We start from the raw sequence: 22,317 nt of genomic DNA on the forward strand, positions 1-22,317 counted from the left end.
AACTCACTAGATACTTGTGTTTCATTGTTTCATTCATTTCATAAAAACCTGGGACTCGGAGAGGTGCAAATAGTCTCCACCCAGGCAGTGAACACAAGCTGCATTTCTGTGTATTCTCATTCTCATTAACCAGTAATCACTAGTTAATCAACGTTTCATTCTGAAAAGCCCAGATGATACAGAAACAGGCTCGGGACCTGAGGGTCGCCAGCTCAAATCCACAGACAAAAACTGGTGGAGAAAATAAAAAAAGCTCTGCTCAACAATTACAGCCTGGGTCCTCTTGAGCATGTCATTTACCATCTACCGGCTCAGTACCCAAATAATAATAATTAAAAAAAACTGGAAAAACACCAAGAATGAATATGTATGGGATTTTACAATAACAGTAAGCATCCTCTATCAGCCTTTCCTCTGTATTAACAAGGACTTAAAATGATGCCTCAATGACTGCCAGAGAAGAGACAACCTCAGGTTGTCCTACCTGTGCCTGCAGTGTCAGGATCTGTTTTTCCAGATTCTTGCGTGCTTCCTCGTCCTCTTCCTGCTGCTCCTGCAGAGCATTTTTTTCCTCCTCCAGCTGGCGGATACGGCTGCTCAGGTTCAGCTTCTGACGCGTCTCCTCTTGGAGAAGTTCCTGCACACACACACACACACACACACACACACACACACGCACACGCATGCATGCACAATAGTCCAATATGTCAGCACATTCACGTCATGTCAATTTGGACAATATAAACTAGAAATATGAAATCGTTGTGGGTATTTTTTCTGTTTTGTTTCCAATAAAGGAATTTTGGTGATAAATGCCCATTGATGAAGTATGACAGAGTTCTGTATGTAACCTGTGTGTCTTGTAGCTGACTCTCTAGTCCAGCAGCATCCTTGGCCATCTTGATGCCCTTTCTCTCTGCATCCTCCAACATGGTAGACACATTATCCAACTCAGTCTGTATGGACAGAGATGAAATGGACAGGTCAAAAATATTATGTAACAAATCAATACTGCAAAAAAAAACAAACACTTTAGGGAGTTGTGAATGACACAGGAGTATGATTGGAAACAAAATAAAGTCCTAATTTGGAAACTCATACAATTAAGTCTGCATTTGTGTGTGTGTGTGTGTGTGTGTGTGTGTGTGTGTGTGTGAGCATCTTGACCTAGTGTCCCATCCATGCTATGAGTGTTAATCAGCATTAATGATCGATGCAACACAGCATCTATGTCCAACCGACCTGTAGTTTATGTGAACGGTCGGCTAGTTCTCCCTTGGTCCTCTCTCCCTCTGTGACTCGGGCATTTAACTCCTGGAGCTGGGACTCAAGTTTCTTCCTCTTGTGCTCAGACTCTGTCTTTGCTTGCTGCAGCCCCTTCACTTCGCTGGCCAGCTCCTTGTTGGCACTCTCCTGGCTTTGTTTGGTCTTCTCCAGGTTAGCCTTAAACTAGACATGGTAGAGAACCGATATTAAAGGAAAGCCGTTCATCAAAAGGCCTTAATCACTGGACTTTCACTTTGGTACTTTAGGCTGAAAATCAATGAAATAAATGTCTGTACATTTTAATTATAGTTCTTTTTGGGGATAAAGTGGGCTGCCAATATTTGTGAACAAAAAATTTTGTTTTTGTGTATGTATAGAGGTATAGTTTGTGAAAGCGAATGCATTTTCAGTGTACAAATATTCGCCTGCAACACATAAGTCTGACTCTTTAAAATTCTGTCTGGGAAGGAGCGCCTCCATAGCTGAAAGGTTACAGCGCATGCAATATGGACACATGGTACGGCGACCTTTGTTGCATGTCATATCCCCTCTCTCTCCTCCATTTCCTGTCTGCCTCTTCACTGTTGCTATCTAATAAAGGCAAAAAATGGCTAAAAAAAACTTTCGTCTGGGGAGAGGAATTTTGGCTGGGAGTAGAACTCAGTAAGCAAACAGGTTTCCATCTCTTCCGATGATAGTAATTGGAGTTACCGTTTCAAAGTTGCAGAGTAATTAGATTAGGTGCAATATATATAAAAAAGAAACATTAATAAACGTTTGATTTTTTTTAAAATACAGAAGTAAAATTAATAACACCTAATGAAATCAAATCACAGCAGGGGGTGAGAAATAAAGTGAATATGGTTTCTGTGTTTGAGGGACACTTTTCTTTGCTGGTCTGGTGATGTTAGGAAAAGGATGGAGAGCCTGGCTACCCTTTTGGCCTGCTCCAGCTGCTCAGAAAGCTCTTCCAGAGCAGTGCCGTGCCTCTGTCGCATTTCCTGGATCTGGGCCTCATGGCTCTTGCCCTCTTCTTCGAGGGCTTTCTTCAGTTCTGCCACCTCCTGCTCACGCTTAGTCCTAAGGAAAAACAGGGACCCCAGAGAGAGAATACAAATTCAGCTTAATTTTACATTGGCGGTTGTTGGTTATGGTATACTGAAAGTAGAAATCAGCAGCAAAGAACTAAACTTTCCGTTTATCTGGGCATTCCTGAAAAACTCCAAAGAGAGAATGACACTGGAGCTTTCATATTGAAGAGAAAGAAAAGCCACTTCATTTTGTCATTGTACCTTACAACGAATTTTATTCTTACAACAAAATTTGTCTTCTGCATTTAACCCATCCTATTGTATAGCAAGAAAGAAAGAAATTTTTTATTTACATAGCACTTTTAAAAACAGTTACAAATTGCTTTACACTCCATACACAAAAATGTGAATAAATACATAAAATAAATTGAATGAATATAAAAACATGGCATCGGGAGTAACAGACCAAGCTAAAAATGAAACAAAACAGAAGTCAGGGGTGGGAATCTATAAAAAGGTTTGCCTGGAAAGATGGGTTTTTAGAAGCCGCTTAAAACAGTCCAAAGATTCAGCGAATCTAACGGATTGGGGGAGATTATTCCAGAGGCTTGGGGCTAAAACTGCAAAGGCACGGTCACCTTTTGTTTTGCAGTTGGAGTGAGGGATGGATAAAAGACTGAGGTTTGAGGATCGGAGTGGTCGGGAAGTGGAATGAGGAATGAGAAGATCAGAAATATAACTAGGGGCAAGATCATGCAGTGCTGTAAATGTAATCGATAAGATCTGATAGATTATTCTGAATTTTACAGGAAGCCAATGGAGGGATGCAAGAATAGGGGTAATATGGGACCTACGGCTAGTTCTAGTTAGTAGTCTAGCAGCTGCATTCTGAACCAACTGTAGACGATTAAGGGTAGCTTGGTTGAGGCCAGAGTGAGGGAGTTACAGTAATCTAGACGGGAGAAAATGAAAGTGTGAATTAATTTTTCGATATAATTAAAAGACAAAATATTTTTGATTTTAAAATATTTCTGTTTAGGAGCAATGGGCAGCTGCAGCGCCTTCCAGGGAGGTGGTGCAGGAAAGCACCGGGTTTAGCCCTAATGAGCTTGTTTTTGGGCACATAGTGCGTGGGCCGCTCACTCTGCTGTGTGATGGTGTAGTGTAACTAGAGCCTCCAAATAACTTGATAGAGTATGTTAATGGGTTCCGGCATTGGTTGTATGCGGCTGGGGAAATGGCTAAAGGAAGGTTAACCTCTTCACAGCAGAAGATAAAGCGTCCGTATGACCGTAAAACTGAGCAGCATCAGTTTAGTCCTGGTGATCAGGTTCTGGATTTGTTGCCAATTGTTAGTTCTCCCTTTCAGGCCAAGCTCACTGGACCATTTGCAGTGTTACGCCAGCTCAGATCAAAACTACCTGTTGTCAACACCTTTAGTGGTGAGGAGCAGAAAGAGTCTGCTAAACCAGTTTCAGTAGCTGCAACGGTGGCAAGTTCTGTTATTTCCTTATTTGTGCAGGAGGATGACGGGTTTATACCGCCTGATGAGAAACTTGTTGCGTGGTCGGTTAAAAAACTCCGAAACACTGCAAAATCTGGAGTCTCTGTTTGGGCATCTGTCCGAGGTGAGGTGTGCTGAGCTGTCTGCTCTTATCAATAGCTATCCGTGCTTGTTTAATGATACACCGAGCCGTGAACACTTGGTAGAGCATGATATTGATGTAGGCGAGGTGCAGCCAATCCGCCAGTGTTTTACCGGGTGTCAGAGGAAAAACGACAAGTGATGGATGCCAAGATAAAATATATGCCTGAGAACGGTATAGCAGAACCCTCGTCTTCTAGCTGGGCGTCACCTTGTTTGCTGGTTGATCAGTCTGATAAAAGCCCCAGGTTTTGTACAGACTATCGTAAGGTAAATGGGGTCACTAAACCAGACGCATATCTACTGCCGCGCATTGAGGACTGTGTGGATCGGGTCGGCTCAGCTCAGCAAGTCAGTAAATTTGATTTACTTAACGGTTATTGGCAAGTACCGCTGTCCAAATGAGCCAGAGAAAGTTCAGTTCTCATAACCCCTTCTGGTCTTTTATCCTATACAGTCATGAGTTTTGAGTTGTGTAATGCACCAGCGACGTTCCAGCGCCTGAGAATATGGTTGTGGCCGGGCTGGAGGGATGTGCGGTGTACCTCGACGATGTTGTGATCTACAGCGACACGTGGGAAGAGCATTTGGTTCATATCAGAAAGCTGTTCGACCGTCTGAGTGATGCACGCCTGACAGTTAACTTGGGCAAGTGTGAGTTTGCTAAAGCCACCATCACCTACCTCGATAAGGTAGGGGGACAGTGCGTCCGGTACAGGCAAAAGTGACTGGAATTGAGCAGTATCCAGTGCCAGCAACCTAGAAGGGACTCCAGCATTTTCTGGGTCTTGTGGGTTACTACCGCAGTTTTTTTAAAAACTTTTTGACTGTGGTAGCTCCTTTGACAGATTTGCTTAAAAGCAAGGCAAAGTTCGTTTGGTCAGTTTCTTGTCAACAACCCTTTGACAGAGTTAAATTTGTTCTGTGTTCACCCCCTGTTCTTGCAGCTCCATGCAAGCATCGGCCCTTCAGGCTGCACGTGGATGCAAGTGATGTAGGAGCAGGTGCTGTCCTGTTTCGGTGTGATGGCAGTGGTGTGGAACGTCCCGCGAGTTTCTACTCAAAGAAACTCTTTGCAGTTAAATTATTCTGTTATCGAGAGGGAGACGCTTGCACTTATTTGGGCACTACAACATTTTGAAGTCTATGTTTGACTCTGGTTCTGTTCCTCTGGTGGTCTACACAGACCATAACCCAATAACTTTTTTGCATTCTCTGCGCTGCCCAAACCACAGGTTGATGTGGTGGATTTTGTTTTTGCAGTCTTATTGTTTGGATATCCGCCACATTAAAGGCTCTGAAAATATTGTGGCAGATGCTTTGTCAAGAGCACCCTGCTCTTAAGTTGTACTGTACTGTTTAATGTGTAACCTCTCTGGCCTTCTATCTCTCTTCGTCACTCTTAAATGCTTCTCCAGGCGCCGGGGTTTCTGGGTTGCAGGGTGGAGCTGGTTGGCCGGGGGAGACTCTTCAAGAAACGGTCAGTACAGAACATGTATACGGTTAGGAGCAGTTAAGCTATAAAGTTATGCCTCTTGACTATTTTGATTTTTGAAGTAGCTGTGGTCTGCCGGTTTTTGTGTGTGTGTGTGTGTGTGTGTGTGTGTGTGTGTGTGTGTGTGTGTGTGTGTGTGTGTGTGTGTGTGTGTGTGTATGTGTGGGTGGGTGACGACCCCTCCGCTCCACTAGGTGTGCCTGTGGTTTTGTGTTCTTTTCCCTGGTTCTTCTTTGTTTTGCAGGATCCTGGGTGGGGGCGGAGGATCGTTATTTTGCCCATGAGCCACACCTGAGCACGGTGTGGTTTGCTATAATGCAATGCTTGTCCACAGAGCATGCTCTCTCTTTCTCTCTCTCTCTCTTTCTCTCTCTCTCACCTTCTTCCATCGTGGCAGCGGCTGTTTTGTTTTGTTTTTTGGTTTTTTTTGCAGACACTCACATACACCACTGATTACTGACTACCATGTTTATTCACTTGTTCTTTATCAATACAAGGTGCTTCTGCTGACTTATAAAATCTTAAAGGGGCTTGCCCCATCTTACCTGTCTGATCTCCTAAAACCGTACATTCCATCTTGAGCTCGTCACTCTCAAAATACAGGGCTCCTGTGTGTACCCAAAGTTAAAAAGAAGTCAGCTGGTGGCAGGGCCTTTTCCTATCAGGCCCCGTTCTTGTGGAATAACCTGCCTGCTGCCATCAGACAATCAGAGTATGTTGAGTCCTTTAAATCCAAACTTAAAACTCATCCTTTTACCTTAGCCTACAATTAGTTGCCTTTAAGTTGAGTACTTCACAACCTGTACTGGATGGCGGGTTGGTTTTCTGTCTCAATGAATTTACCAACCACTGTTCTGCCCATGAGATTATAGCATATAGATTATGACTAATTGATGACTTAATTATGACTAAAGACTATTGCAAACTGTTCTCTTCTCTCACATGTCTTTTCTCTCGCTGAATGATGTCTTCTCCTTTCTCTTTTTCTGTGTGTGAATGGTGTCATGTGAGTCTCCCTTGTGTGCACGTGCAGCCGGTTCTCCTCCCAGGTCTCCGTGATGATGGTGGTCGCCACTTGGACGTTGCCTGGCATTCCCCTCATGACATTTTATTTTTATAAATTCATATAATTTTTTTTACATGATGATGCTGGTCTCGTGGCTTGGTTCCTGGACTGTTCCGGTGGTGTCTGGACACTGCTTGGCATCCTGCGCATCATATTCTTCATAAATTTTATAAGTCCATTATAATTCTGTTATCCTTTTTCAATGTTGTATTGTGTAAATTGTGTAAACACAACATCCATTGCATGTTGTCCATCTTGGGAGAGAGATCCCTCCCCCATTGCTCTCCCTGAGGTTTCTTCCTATTTTTTCTCCCTGTTAAAGGTTTTTTTCCTTATCCGACGAGAGGGTCTAAAGACAGGATGTTGTGTTGCTGTTAAGCCCACTGAGGCAAATTTGTAATTTGTGTTATTGGGCTATACAAATAAAATTGATTTGATTTGATTTGATTTAAATGTGCTTGGGCAAAATTGCAGACTCACCTGGTCTCCCATCTTTGTCGCAGCCTACGAGCCAGGCTGTGACAGACTTGTATGTTCATTAATGACCTTGTTAGGGGAAGCCAATGTTCGGCAACCATTGGGGAGGGGCAGAATAAAGGAGCACTCCTGGGGTCGTGCGATGTATGGGACACAGGAGCTTCCATTCTTTTCCACCTCCCCCCAATTGTATCAGGCCAATTACCCCACTCTTCCGAGCAGTCCCGGTCGCTGCTCCACACCCTCTGCCAGTCCGGGGAGGGCTGCAGACTACCACATGCCTCCTCCGATACATGTGGAGTCACCAGTCGCTTCTTTTCACCTAACAGTGAAGAGTTTCGCCAGGAGGACGTAGCATGTGGGAGGATCACGGTATTCCCCCCAGTACCCCCCCAACAGGCACCCCGACTGACCAGAGGAGGCGCTACTGCAGCAACCAAGACACACATGGGAGAGCTTTCTAATATATGTGCCATCAAAAACAGGACAACGTCAACCATAACAACAGTCTAAAAGTCATTGAACACAATCTTTTTCAGCTCGGCTTTGTTTTTACATGCCGACCACTTTGATTACTATTATGTCTTGTTTTGTTTTGTTGTCCCCCCCCCCCTTTTCTCCGGCCAATCACCCCACTCTTCCGAGCTTTCCAAGTTGCTGCTCCACCCCCTCTGCCAGTCCGGGGAGGGCTGCAGACTACCACATGCCTCCTCCGATACATGTGGAGTTGCCAGCCGCTTCTTTTTACCTGACAGTGAGGAGTTTCACCAGGGAGACATAGTGCGTGGGAGGATCACTCTATTCCCCCCAGTTCCCCCTCCCCCCTGAACAGGCACCCTGACCGACCAGAGGAGGCGCTAGTGCAGCGACCAGGACACATATCCACATCCGGCTTCCCACCCACAGACACGGCCAATTGTGTTTGTAGGGACGCCCGACTAAGCCGGAGGTAACACAGGGATTCGAACCAGGATCCCCATGTTGGTAGGCAACGGAATAGACTGTTACGCTACCTGGATGTCCCAGTTATTATTTTTTTAACAGGTTGTAAAATGATTTCACCCCCTGCACTCATTAAAAGCTGCTCATAAAATGGATTATGCATAAATCTAAGTTTACATAACTACTGTACTGGTTTTAAATGGCTCTTGATAAGGGTGTCTGTAAACCTGATGTAAGGCAGGGGGAGAGGAGCCCTGTGTACCTGAGCTCCTGCTGAGCGGCGGTGGTATCCAGAGTGTCCTCTAGCTCCGTCTTCAAGGCCTCCAGCTCTTCGCTCAGGTCCCTCTTGAGTTTCTCAGCCTTGTTCCTGGCCTGTTTCTCGGAGTCCAGGTCCTCCTGCAGCTCAGACAGCTGGGCCTGCAGCTCCCGCACCTGTTTCAAGGCATTGTTCTTCTGGCCCACCTCATCCTCACCCCTGATATAGAATATGTCGAAAGACACAGAAAGGTAAGTCAGGACAAATTCATAACTATGTGGCGTATGACATGAATTTAATATTTACAGTATATTCTCTTTGCTTTAAAGAGGTCTTTTCATTTCTAGGCTGAGGATTTAGTTGACATGGGCACCCAAAAACAAGGCAGTGAAAAAACATGCTTGTGGTATGCTTGAATAAACCGATCTTCTATGCATAGATCCTCCACTTGATGGCAGTGTTTAGTCACCTCTAGAGCCACAAACGGGGCATGAGTTTCCTCTGCCATTTTATTTGAATGGAGAATAACCGAGTTGAATTTAATGGAGAAAGAAGTTTTGTTTTAACTTAATTTTTTATTTAGTTTTAAACAATATTATAATATATTTTCATACAATGACACTTTTCCTTTTCAAGCTGTAGCTATACATTCTTCACATTGACTTTCAAATATTAAGTAAACAAACAACGAAAAAGATCCCCTCCAAAGTAAAGTAATAGCCACATAAACAAGGGATATGTTATAAACCAGAGAAACAACAAATGAAAGTGGAACGTGAGAGAAGAGAATAAAAATGAAAAGAGAAAAATAAACCCTCACTGTATTAGTAGATCCATGACAGGGTCCCATCGCTTAGTAAATATACATTTTTGGAGCCTTAATAAATATGTTATTTGCCCCATATGGTAAACTTGTATCCATAAGTTATATGTGCGTGTGTGTGTGGGGGGGGGGGTTGGTTTCATCCATTTAATTGTAATATACTTCAGGGCTGCTGTAAGTAGTATTCCTCGGAGATATTTCTTAGACTTCCCCTCTAAACCATAAGGTATTGCTCCCAGTAGTGCCACCATAGGATCTTGTGGGATAGTCTGCTGGAACACTTCTTTAAGTGTATCAAATACCGCTTTCCAAAAGACATGTAAATTAGGGCATAACCAAAATATGTGAGTATAATTTCCAATTTGTGCTCCACAGTTTCTTCAACATGAACTGGTGTGTGTTGGGCCCATCTTTGACACTATCTCTGGCGTTCGAAAATATCTAGTGATTACTTTCCATTTAAATTCCTTCCATGTGTTTGAATTTGTCACTAGTTTTGCTTCTGTGCATATTACCTTCCAGGTATCCTATGTTATACCCATGTTTAATTCTGATTCCCATCTCAGCTTTATATTTAAAGAGCTATCTTGGTTCATAGACAAAAGGATTTGATATAGTTTACAAATTACTCTCCTCTCCGTCTCCCGTTTGCAATTCAATGAGATAATTTTCTATTGGGGTAGATTTTATGAGTTTTTTCCCCATTCTTTGTATGTAGTAAGGAAATGTCTTAATTGCAAATATCTGAAGAAGTCTGCTCTAGGGATATTGAATTCATTTTTTTTAACTGTTCAAATGTCTTAAGATTGCCCTTGTTCAATATCTGATGCAATTTAATTAAGCCATGCTCTGACCATTTTTTAAACCCTGTATCTAAATTGTTAGGCACAAAGGTTTTATATATCCAATGCTTGTTAGTGGCGAGATTGTTTTAGGTAGTCCATATGCAGATTGTATCCCCCCCCCCATATTTTTAAGGTAACTGTAGCCTAGTCCATTGTCCCATTTCTTTTATAGGGACATCAAAAAAATGGTAGAATGTGCAGAGGCTCTGAACACATGCCTTTTTTTCCAATATTAAGCCAGCATGTATATGTACTCTCCTGGATCCACATTAGCAAGGGCTTCATCTGTGAAGCCCAAAAGTAACAAGTTAAGACATTGAAGCCCCCCATCTGGCTTAGATAGCTGTAATGTTTTAAGCCTAATTCTTGGGCGCCTTTTTTGCCATATGAACAGAGAAATCAATTTATCCAGATTATCAAAAGTAGATTTTGGGACTTCAGTAGGTAACATCTGAAATAAATAAAGCAGCCGGGGCAAAATATTCATATGTATGCTTTCAATACAGCCTAGCAGGGACAGAGGGAGCATTGACCATCGGTTTAAATCATTACTGATACACCGAATTATTTTCTTATAATTGGCATCATAAAGGTTTTGTACAGAATTGGGGCTGTATATACTGAGATACTTAATACCATCTTTTGACCATTTAAACCCACTCTGGAGTTTTATACTTTGTAGTGCTCTGCCATTAATATCCATGACTTCTGTTTTTCCCACATTGATTTTGTATCCTGAATAATATCCATATTGAGAAATAAGCTTCTTTAGGTGTGGAATTGTTGTTGTTGGTTTTGTTAAATATAGTAGCACATCATCTGCATAAAGGGATAATTTATGTTCTTTATTTATTTAAATTCCTTTTATGTTATCTCTAATGAGCTGTGCTAATGGTTCAATGCTAATGTCAAACAGGAGGGGCGAAAGAGAGCAGCACTGTCTACATCCGCATTCTAATATAAATCTCTATGATCTACACCCATTAACTTTGACAGCAGCTTGTGAATCTGAATAAAGTGTTCGTATCCAGTTTATGAAGTTAGGGCCAAATTTAAACCGTTTTAGTGTTTGAAATAAGTATTGCCACGACACACGATCAAAGGCCTTTTGGGCATCTAATGATATGATTATTGCTTCTTTTTCCTTATCTTTTTGATGGGACATTATGTTAAGTAATCTTCTGATATTATCTTCCAGTAATAAAACCAGTCTGATCAGGATGGATGATTTGGGTGATAATTTTATTGACCCGTCTAGCCAAAATTGCTGTTAAAATGTGCAAGTCTCCATTCAATAGCGATATCGTCCTATAGGACTGGCATTCAGTAGGGTCTTTACCCTCTATGTATTACCACTATGGTTGCGTCTCTCCAGGAGGGAGCCATAACTTTTTAACTCAGATGCATGATGGTACGCTTTTAATAACAAGGGAGATAACATGTCTTCAAAGGTTTTTTTTTAAACTCATTAATAAATCCATCTGGTTCTGGACTTTTATTATTTTTCAGAGTGTAGATCACCTGCTTAATTTCCCTTTCCTCAACTGGTTTATCTAATTCCTTAGCCATCGATTCTGTTAATTCTGTCAATTTTATGTCTTTTAGAAATGTTTCAAGTTGTGTATCCTCAGTGCAAGTGTCTGAGTTATTATATAGGGATTTGTAAAACTGTGAAAGATTCTGCTATCTCATCTGGTTTAGTGTGGAATTTGGAGTTCTTGGATTTTATTCTATGCACTATGTTAGGTGATTGCTGTTTTTTCAATCTAAATGCCAATAATCTACTTGCTTTGTTACCATAGTCATAATATTGCCGGTTAGTGAATCTTAAGCTTCCCTCAATCTTCTCTGATAACAAGCTGTTAAGTTCTCTATGGGTTGCATTAAGAGTTCTAATAAGACTAGGTGAGGCGGTTTGTTTATGTTGTTTTTCTAAATTGCTTATTTTATCCTCCAATTCCCTGTTTGGCATCCTTTTTCCTTTTCTTAGCACATGTAAATGAAATGATGCGACCCCTGATGTATGCTTTAGCACAGACCCACAGTATAAGATGTGATGTTTCTGGTGAGGTGTTAGTATCTAAATAGTTAAGCTCTGTCGGACGCATTAAGTCTCCATTGTTTTGAGGTTGGTCTATCATCTATATCCCACAAAAGTACGACAGGTGAATGGTCAGAGATAGTAATGGGTAATATTTCTATGTCCACTACTCTATCTATGCAACTCTGACTTAGGGGTGAAAATGTAATCAATCCTAGAATAGGATGCATGTCCACATGAATTGTATGTAAAGTCTCTGTTTCTTGAAAATTTGCTTCTCCAGACATCCAAAAGGCCCAATTCAAGAGTTTGGTGATTAAGCATTTTGCTTATTTGGGGGGTGGGGGTCCTATACAGTTCGTTAATCCATGCATTATGACAAAACACAGTTTAAATCCCCTCCCATCAATAAAAGTCCAGAGCTATACTGTATTATATTGTTGAAGATTGTTTTGATAAATCCAGGTTCATCTTAATTTGGTGCATATACATTTATAAAGGATACTTCAGTACCATCAATTAATCCATTTACCGAAATATATCTCCCCTAATTGTCTTTATGTATTAATGTTGGTGTGAAATTGATTTGTCTATGTATTAGGATAGATACTCCCCTTTCCTCCCTGACTGGTGTGAAGAATAGTATACTTTGTCTGCCCAGGACTTTTTAAGCTTATGTTAACCATCAGAATGATGGGTTTCCTGTAGAAATGCTATCTGACAATTCGCTTGTTTCAACTGGTTTGGAACTTTCTCTCTTGACGGGGCTATGAAGACCTTTAACATTATAGCTTATAATTTTAAGTGATCCCATTAATTACAGTTTATAATTGGTATTTTGATCCCTTGATGATGATAATGTATAACTAGTATGTTTTTGTGGCTTGAGAAAGGGTATTGGCTAAAATAAATATTTTTTTAAAAAAAGGAATGGATTATACAAAATCTTCTCAATACAGCAGTACTATACATTCTTGTTTTTAGAAAAGGCCATTTAAAAGCCTGGATAAAGAAATAATGTGGTGGTCTCATTGTCTTTATTCTTAACGTAGGATCCCAAGGGAACAGTGGGATCAGAATTAGTAAAACAATAGCACAGTTAGAACTTAAACTCACTGTCATGCAAGGTGGGGTGGTGGGACCTGGTCCCGGCTGCAGAATTAACAAGTAGCAAAGGGTACAGTCTAGATAGAATTTGACTGTATTTGTGTGTGCTAAGATATAAAAGATATCAGCTGTTACTCAGGCTACTGCAGAATCTCTTACATTCAGAACAAATAAGCAAAATGGCATATAAAAACTAAAAGCTACTCTGAATATGTTTCTCTGGATTACAATACCTGGTGCCTTTAGACGTCTAACAATGGGTTCAATAAAGAGAGAAGGATTCAAACCAGGTGGATGATGCATGGTTTAAACCTTTAAGTCTTTACGGCACTCAGTCACAAAAATATTGCTGCTTTTAATATGGGCAGGAAAAGTGTGTTCTGTTACTTCTCCATCTCAGGGATGACTTTCTTCTGTACATATTCCAAGGCCTTTATGGGGTCCAGAAACTCCTTCTCCTCATTTTTGTATGAGATTCGCAGTCTAGAAGGGAAGAGGAGACCGTAATGGACTCCTTGTCGTCCTCGTAACATCTTCCTCACATCTGTGAATGCAGCTTTGGCGACGCTGGCGGTGTCGTCGGGGAATATGGCTAGCCGTCAACGGGAGGTGACTGAGTGGAGCTCTGTCCCAGGCTCTTCTCAGGATCTCCGCAGCATCCCCATCATAGTGTAATTTGGCAAGGATAACCCGCGGTCTGTCCCCTGGTTTCCACTGGGTAAGGCTACGGTGTGATCGATCGATTTTTATGTCTCGGTCAATCTGCAGTGCTTCTTTAAGTTTGGAAACAGCCGCGAACTTGACCCTGGTTGTTCTTCGACGCCAACTATCCGTACCTTCCCCCTTCTCATTCTGCCCTCTAAGTCTTCATTCTTTTCTTTAAGTTTTTCAACTTGGCTTTGAAAGCAGGTTACAGTAGTTTTTAGCGAAGCCACTTCATCAAACCATTGGCCTTTCTCAAACCAAAGAACGCAAAGAGTGGACTTGGGTCCTTGGGGAGAATGTTCTCGCTAGTTGTTCTTGGAAGAATTAACTTGCAAGTTCACAAGCACACAGAACGCTCTGTTGACAAATTGAGATGATAAAAAATTAAAAATAAAAATAAAAATTGAGACGATGCGTTCTTCCTGGTATTACACAACACCCCCAGCAACAGAGGCCGCCAGAAGGGCTCCAAATCAACAGCTGGGCTTTATGACCCAAAACAATTGATGTTGTACAATACACTAAGCTCAGCTGATTACTCCACAACTGTACACTAACAATGCAATGTCTATTTATAATAATAAAGCAGCGTCGGCCACCTTTCATACTACTTCTGTTGTTTATTTTTTCCCCAAAATACTGTAAAGTGAATTGTCTGAACATCACGAACCAACGGCGGGAAAAAAGCGAGGCTTGATTTGGGCTGCTTGAAGAACTGTGCGTCGGAGGGGTTGCAGGCCTCGCTGGGTTATATTTATATTGACGGAGGTTTGTTGCCATTCAGTCGGTATTCCTGACTTAATCTAGGTTTTAGTACCTTTAAGGTTGTTTTAGTGAGATGTTGTTTTGAAATGAACAAAGCCATTTAGATATCAAGTTCTGCAGGAGCTCCGAAAAAGACGTCTTACTCTAGCTTGCTCACTAGCGCCCCCCCCCCCCGAGAAAGATGTTTTTGATGGCTTCGTAACATGGCGTTGACAATGACGGGCAATATGCACTGACACGCACGCACACACACACACACACACACACACACACACACACAACACAGCATAGAGACAAACAAACGTGAGCACACAGGAACACAAACACATTCCAGTGCCATGAGATCTGTTGAAGGTATTTAGTTTTGGTGTCATGGTGGTCTGGCCAACCTGCACCATGACTCCAGAGCGTAATAATGGTAAATGCTCACAGGCCATTTCTTACATCCGGGTTTAAAAGATTACTTTTGCATAACTGCCTGGAGGGCGGTCAGAATCTAGTTAAATGTGCCATATAAAACACCAGGTGTGAATGTCTTACAGCAACGAGAGTCCAGGTATCAGGGCCGCTGCAGGGGGGTGCGAGGCCCTGTGCGAACCCCTGCTGGTTGACATGCATGTGCATGAATAACGGTCACACGCACGCAGCTATTCTAGTTCTGCTGCACAAGTAATCTCAGTGCAACACATTTTTAACAAGTAGAATAAAACAGCATCATCATGCACATAGTCTCAGCTATGACTTTTTGCTATTTTAAAGTCTTTCAAAGGAAAAAAAACCATCAACTGTAAACCTATTGGCTTTACATCATCAAGTCAGCTCAGCTGCCACTTTATTTTGGGCATGCTGAAGTATGACAGTGTGTTACAGGTCTATATTTCAGGTCTATAGTCTACAGTTCATTCAGATTTTAGATAATTTTTCAGACCGGTCATTACACGTCGCCTACAGCCACGTCTCCGGAAGTGTTGACAAATTTATCAGGCGATCCTCGCAGCAACTTATGAAATTCTTCCTTCTTTTTAACTTTTCTCGACTCGTGTTTACAAAATTGGTTGCGCTCTCGTGCAGGCAAGATTTCCCCTTCTTCCTCGTAGTGAGTGGGAGCATGCACTACGTAACGAAGCAATATCGAACATTAAAAAGCCTGAATAATTTGTAAGATTTTTTTCATGTGATCTTGACTATGCCTAATGGAATTGACACATAGGAATTTTTTTGATTTTTTGATTTTGATATACTTTATTAATCTCCGTGGGGAAATTCTTCTCTGCATTTAACCCATCCTAGCTGTGTACCTTGGAGCAGTGGTCAGCTGCCATGCAGCACCCGGGGACCAACTCCAGTTCATCTTGCCATGCCTCGGTCAGGGGCACAGACAGCAGTATTAACCGTAACATGCATGTCTTTTTGATGGTGGGGGAAACCAGAGCACCCGGAAAAAACCCACCACACACATGGAAAGAACATGCAAACTCCACACAGACGATAACCTGGGATGACCTCCAAGGTTGGACAACCCCGGGGTTAGAACCCAGGACCTTCTTGCTGTGAGGTGACAGCGCTAACCACTAGGCCGCCATGCCACCAATGTCATTTAAAAAAACATGTTGGGTCAAGAAAAGTCATAAAACATTTATATATATGTATATAAAAAACAAAAAACTGCAGGATCGCAGGCCAGGCATGAGGTCCTGTGCGGTCGCACACTTCGCACAGCCCATGTGACGGTTCTGCCAAAAATGACCCAGCACAGCTAAGCGGCACTTACCTCAGACTGAGTCACTCAGAGAAAACAAGCCTAACTGACTCAATACAAAACTCAATCAAAATAAGCTTGTGGTTCAGACCATCTGATTTCTATAAAACATTGCTGACTGTTAACACGGTGGATATCACCTCTACAGTGTAATTTGGAATGCTAAACTGCAGAGATCAGTGAGTTCACTGGGAGTACAAACACAAGAGGCCAAATTCAAATGAGAACAGCGTCTTTTGATGTAACACTGGGAACAAACTTGATGATTTAAAGGCCGATTGTAACCCTGACTTAGCAATGACAAAGGATTTTCAAGATTGTGGAGAGTCTGCTCCAGTCTGTACAAAATACGGCAGGTCACCATGGACAGTCGCATGAACATGCAGTGTGTGGGGGTCCCAGGTTCGTTCAAATCACTTGCTGCTCAATTGAGCCTTTGGCCAGTTGGAGCTGTCATGATTACATCAAACTTGTTTGATTTTTACAACTGGAATCTGAACAAATCTGAGCTCATCGGCTAGTGTGTGCACCTATGTAACTGCAGTTGTAACCAGTGTGCTTGTCTATTACTGTAACTGTGTTCCCTGTTTAAGTAACAAAAATATATGTATTGTGATTAAGATACTCAGGCCAATCCCCATAAGCCCTCTTCGCAACCCTGAACTCTTTTCCATTCTCCAGACAGTCCTGTTATCTCCTACCTAGCCTGCAATGACTGAAGTTCTTCTTCTTTTTTGGCCAGCTGAACTTTGAGCTCCTCAATCTGGGCCTGCAGCTCGGCTATCTGGTCCTGGAAGTCTGATGTTTCCCCATCCAGCTTCCTTTTAGCCTTTTCCAGCTCCTGACGGGTCTTCTCCTCCTTCTTTAGGCGTTCTGGATGAGAGAGAGACAGACAGACAGACAGAGAGAGAGAGAGAGAGAGAGAGAGAGAGAGAGAGAGAGAGAGAGAGAGAGAGAGAGAGAGAGAGAGCGAGAGAGAGAGAGAGTGAAGACAACAGCATGATTTAACCGAGCAACAACCGATCAAAAACACCTTGTTTTAAACTAGTCAATCTCCACAGTATCCCATAATTTCTTTCTGGCTAGTCTCTCCACTCTAAAGAGGTATTTCTAATACCAGATTTTTCTACTCCATATTACTCTCTTACCCTCCAGGTCTACCATCATCATCTCCTGCTTGTTTTTGACTTTGCCCAGATTCTTGGCCTTCTCCTCCTCCTCAGCCAGTACGGAGGTCATCTCATTGATACGGTCCTCCAGTAGCTTCTTTTCCTAAAGTGGGTGAAGAAAAGAGGAGAAGATGATTAGTATGCAATAAGTCTCAGACAACTGTCAAGATGTTGTCAACCTTCCAAGCAAAGTAGGATTTGCATCAAGAGAGTTTTGGCTTCAGTGCAGTAGAATGTCAGGGCAGGGTAAATATTCTTTAGCGGATGTAGGATACTCTACAACAGTGGTTCCCAACCTTTTTTCCTTGGATCCTACCTACTTGTTTCTAAGAAAAGCAAGGTTCTTGGAGGGCAGATTGTTGGATGAGAGATAGGAGTCCACAGCCATAAAAATATCCTGGCCTGTTGTAGTTGTGGTTAGACTGGTAGACATAAGTATGTCTTGTTTCAAGTCATCACTGTCAATATATTGAATAAAAATGATGAGCACGGACTCGTCTGACACTGTTGTCGTTTCATCCAACTGAATGGCAAAGGGGACATTCCTGAGCTTCCCGTGCAGCTGGTTCTGACAATCTCCAGCCATTTTATCAATTCTGTCTTTGACGGCGTTGTCAGAGTGTGGGACGGTTTTCACTTTATCAACCACGTGTGGGCCACACAGCCTCTCTACAATGTTCAGACAGGCGGGTTTGATAAGCTGCTCTGTGTGTGGCTTTTTAGCCTTGGCAATTAATAGCCAACACTCAAATGACGCCTCCGTGGCTCTGTGCAAATCATTGCCTGCTTGTTCAAATGCTTTTCTGATGTCGGCGGATCTTCTTGATAGCACCAACTGCTTTTTCCTCTCAAAAAATTCCTGACTTTCACCAATAGTTGCTTGATGTTTTGTCTCTTGGTGTCGTTTCATTTTGCTTGGCTTCATGCTGTCATGAGCTAGTTTCTCACCACATATGACACATTCTGGCTGAGACTTGTCCTGTCCTTCCATAAAACCAAAGTTAAGGTAGCTCTGGAAATAAGCCTGAGTCATCCGCACTTTTATGTTTCTCTGCCATGTTGTTTCTTTCATAAAGTGCTGCTGCTGACTGCAGGAAAAAACGATGAGCTAACATTAGCTGCTAGCTGAGTAGCTACCTGACAACACTGCCCGTTCAGAGTTTGATAGCACAGCTTGACGGGTCACAGAGGTGTGGTTACTAGGTGTAGCCCAACTACATTTAAGAAGGGAGGGGGTGTATCTTTTTAAATATTTTTATATACAGACTTTTGTATAAAATAAATTATCCAGTAAGTGAGTTATTATGCTTTTATTTAACATGTGCACTTTGACAACCTCAGAGCAGAAAAGCATCGCGCACCCCCTGTGATCTTTGGCGCCCCCCCCCCCCCACCTCAGAGCAGACAAAGCCTCGCACACCCCCAGGCTCTCAGGCACCCCCCAAGGGGTGCACGGACCCCAGGTTGGGAACCACTGCTCTACAACATCTCCATCTCTCAGGCAAAATCAGGGTTCAACCAAGTGTTTTTATTTTGAAACAGAATTATGTGTCTTGCTCTTTCCAATATATTTAACTCCTACATTAGAACTCATTCTTCAGCTAATTTAGCATGGCTGAGCATAGCCTGCATGTAGGTCATAAGAGCCCTCCCTCTCACCTTGAGGAACTTGGAGTTCTGGTCCTCCAGGAGCAGAATGTCCTCTTCGTATTTCTTCATTTTGGCCTCAGCGGTCACCTTCTCCAGCTGCAGCTTCTGCCTGGCGGCCTCTTCCTCATCCAACTGTTCCTCAAGGTCCTACAGATACAACACAGATGTGAAGTAATCCATCAGAAGTTGTCAAACATTTGCAATTCATCAAAAGTTGTCAAACATTTTTATGTCGTAGCAAGCACTTACAATCATATTTTCTTTTCTCACACCACATCACATTCATTCATTCATTCATTCATTCATTCATTCATTCATTCATTCATTCATTCATTAAAAGGAAATTTCGCCAGTGGTTTTGTGTATGTCCAGTCAGTACTGATGAGTAATGTAGCCACGTGACGCAAAGAAGTCCTCACTGTGTGATGTATTGACAGAGAAATCGGTGCTGTCTTGCTCACAGTCTTTCCCATAGTGCCTACATGTACCAGAATGTAAGCCTCAGTATCGTCATCCATACAATCCACTGCGCTAGTGTTGTGGGACATAATTTTCACCATAGGAAACACAGCTTAGGCGAGAGAATAAGGATGTATTTTTTGAACAGCATGTTTAGAGTATTAGAAACCCTGCTGTAATATTGCTGACTGCCAACTGATGTCACGATATGTCATTTGGTGGCCAGAAAAAAACTGTTTTGACTGCCACTCCAGAGATGCATAAACAATAGGAAATAACTGCAGGTGTTTTCCATGTGCTATCACTGTCACAGATAAGTTTGAAAATCTGTGAATTTACCCTTTAATTTCTTTATGGAAAAAACTGCATAAAAAATTTCAATTTTCTGTTGCCTTAAAGTTCCACATAGGACTCACCTGGATGTGAGACTGCATCTTCTTCTTCTCATTCTGCAGGCTCTGGTTCCTCTCCTCCTCTTCCTCCACCCTGGACTCCAGGTCATGGAGGATCTCCTCCAGCTCCTGTTTCTTGGCAGCCAGACGGGCCCTCATTTCCTCTGCCTCAGCAAACAGCTCCGTCTCTGCCTGCAGCTGCTCCGCAAGGATATTCTTCTCCTCTATCAACTAGAGGAACAAACAACAGTAAAAATCCAAAAACTCAGATTTTCCTCGTTTTTATTTCAGCATGGGACAGATTTAGGAACTTTAGTCTTGTCCTGGAGTCCATACCATTATAGTACTCTTGTCACAGGGGATCCTAACAGAAACAACACCGTAAAACACCTGGAGTCTGTTCTGCCATTAAAGTCTAAATTATAATTCAAACTTCCCCAGAGCTCTGTAGATGCATGAAATAATCACAGCTAATGAACATGTTAATGCCAGAATTATCTTTAATTTGATTTTTGCAAAAAAGGAACAAAATAAAGTACTGTTGAAAATGACATTACATTAAGTCGGGGGTCGGCAACCTGTGGCTCCGGAGCCACATGTGGCTCTTTCGCCTCTCTCCAGTGGCTCCCTACGGCTTTGACAAAAATTATATGGAAATGCATAACGGTTATTTTTTTTAACATTCTAATTTTCGTTTTTTTTGTGGTAGACCTAAAGTGATTACGTTCTCCACACCAAATGAAAAAAAAAACCTTAACATTTCATCAACTAAAATGTGCGCCATAGCCTACGTCTACGATCGGTGCCTTTCCATCTAAATTTTGCTGGACCCCAACAGCGGTGGCCTGTCTTGAGTCTACCTCAAGCATGAACTACATAATGCAAATATGGCTCCCACCTCACAGATGAGAGGCTGCAGTACAGCCCTGATATGGAGAAGATCTGCAGTGATGTTCAGAAACAGAAATCCCATTCAACGGGTGAGAACACTATCCTGTAATAGGCTATTATTTTGCAACAAAGTATCTGTTTTAGCAAGTTGTGATTTTGTCAACGAATTGAATGACCCTTAGTTGCTGTGTTTTATGCTCAGGCCCAAGGGTTGGTTGCTGTATGTGACTGAATAGAAAAGAACAGGATTACCTCGCACTGAACTGGACTTTTTATTATATTATTATTATTTCTGATTTTTCCCTTTCCCCCCCAATTTAGTGGCCAATCGCTCCCTATTCTAGTTCAAACACCCACCCTCGTACTGTATGCGTTCACAAACTGCATCTCTCTGGCCAGCAGTTTTGAAGGAGACGCCTCGCCACCTTCGTGACAAGGCGAATCCAGGCCGAACAACTGCTTTTTCCAACAAACACAGAGATGCATTCATGTGATGAACACAAGCCAACTCCGCCCCCCTCCCGGAGACAGCGTTGCCAATTATCACTGCTTCATCGAATCTGGCCGTGGTCGGATCTGGCGAGACCGAGGCGTGAACCCCGGTCCCCAGTGGGCAACTGCATCAACACAACGCCGATGCTTAGAGCGCTACACCACCGTGGACCCAACTGAACTGGACTTTTGTTCAGTTTTGTGTTTTGTTGCTAATAGCGTCCTCCAATAAAAATAACAAAAAATGCAAACAGTTTTCTTTATTTCATAAATGCAACAAAACATGGCATTATTGTAATGGAAATGCAAAGTAAAAGTACCAAATAATCATAAGTAGCCCACTGCAGAGCGTTCATTAAGTTTTACCACATATGGCAAAACTTAATGAATGCTCATTTAGACCTATTAATAACGTTGATAGGGTAATTTAGACTTAATAGGCTGTGTTACCTTCATTATAAGGCCCAAATATATTTTATTTATTTAAAAAATTTGGTAACACTTTAGTATGGGGAACATAAAAAAACTTAATTACTAGTGAATTAGTAATGATCAAGATGTCACTTTAGTATGGGGAACATATTCTAAGTAACAAAAACTTAATTTACAGTAATTTAACACTATTAACACTTGTAGTTTTGTGTTTTGTTATGTAAGAACAGACCATATTCATTAAGTGTTAGTAAGGGAGAATAACTCTTCTTGTGGTACTACCACCTTATAAAGTCCATACTAAGCAAAGCATATTGAGATGGTACTACTAATAAGCAATAATTCTGAGGTTATAGAGGGAAAACTCATAGTTAATGGCTTACTGGTTGTATAATAAGGCCATGCAGAATAAGGCATTAATGAGTACGTAATAATGACAAATTAAGAGCCAATATGTTGCTAATTTGCATGCTAATAAGCACCTAATTAATGGTGACTACGTTCCCCATACTAAAGTGTTACCAAAAATTTATTTATTTTTTTGGCCAAAAATGGCTCCTTTGATAAAGGTTGCCGACCCCTGCATTAAGTTAACGCTCTGGCTCTTGC

The 22,317-nt window shown here is 42.0% G+C and overlaps 1 protein-coding gene across 1 annotated transcript in view; it reads right to left on the bottom strand.

Moving 5' to 3' along the window:
• The window catches only part of LOC130119431 (myosin-10-like), a 119,036-nt gene that overhangs the window by 8,827 nt on the left and 87,892 nt on the right, over positions 1-22,317 (bottom strand). The window contains exons 22-30 of the mRNA XM_056287934.1: positions 19,918-20,124; positions 19,052-19,189; positions 17,372-17,495; positions 16,925-17,096; positions 8,185-8,397; positions 2,202-2,346; positions 1,243-1,449; positions 852-956; positions 485-637 (exon numbers count right to left, since the gene is read on the bottom strand). Of these exons, the coding sequence (XP_056143909.1) occupies positions 485-637; positions 852-956; positions 1,243-1,449; positions 2,202-2,346; positions 8,185-8,397; positions 16,925-17,096; positions 17,372-17,495; positions 19,052-19,189; positions 19,918-20,124 (1,464 nt within the window). The remainder of the gene's footprint in view (positions 1-484; positions 638-851; positions 957-1,242; positions 1,450-2,201; positions 2,347-8,184; positions 8,398-16,924; positions 17,097-17,371; positions 17,496-19,051; positions 19,190-19,917; positions 20,125-22,317) is intronic.

The sequence above is a fragment of the Lampris incognitus genome, chromosome 10, assembly GCF_029633865.1.
Source record: "Lampris incognitus isolate fLamInc1 chromosome 10, fLamInc1.hap2, whole genome shotgun sequence".
Classification (NCBI taxonomy): domain Eukaryota; kingdom Metazoa; phylum Chordata; class Actinopteri; order Lampriformes; family Lampridae; genus Lampris; species Lampris incognitus.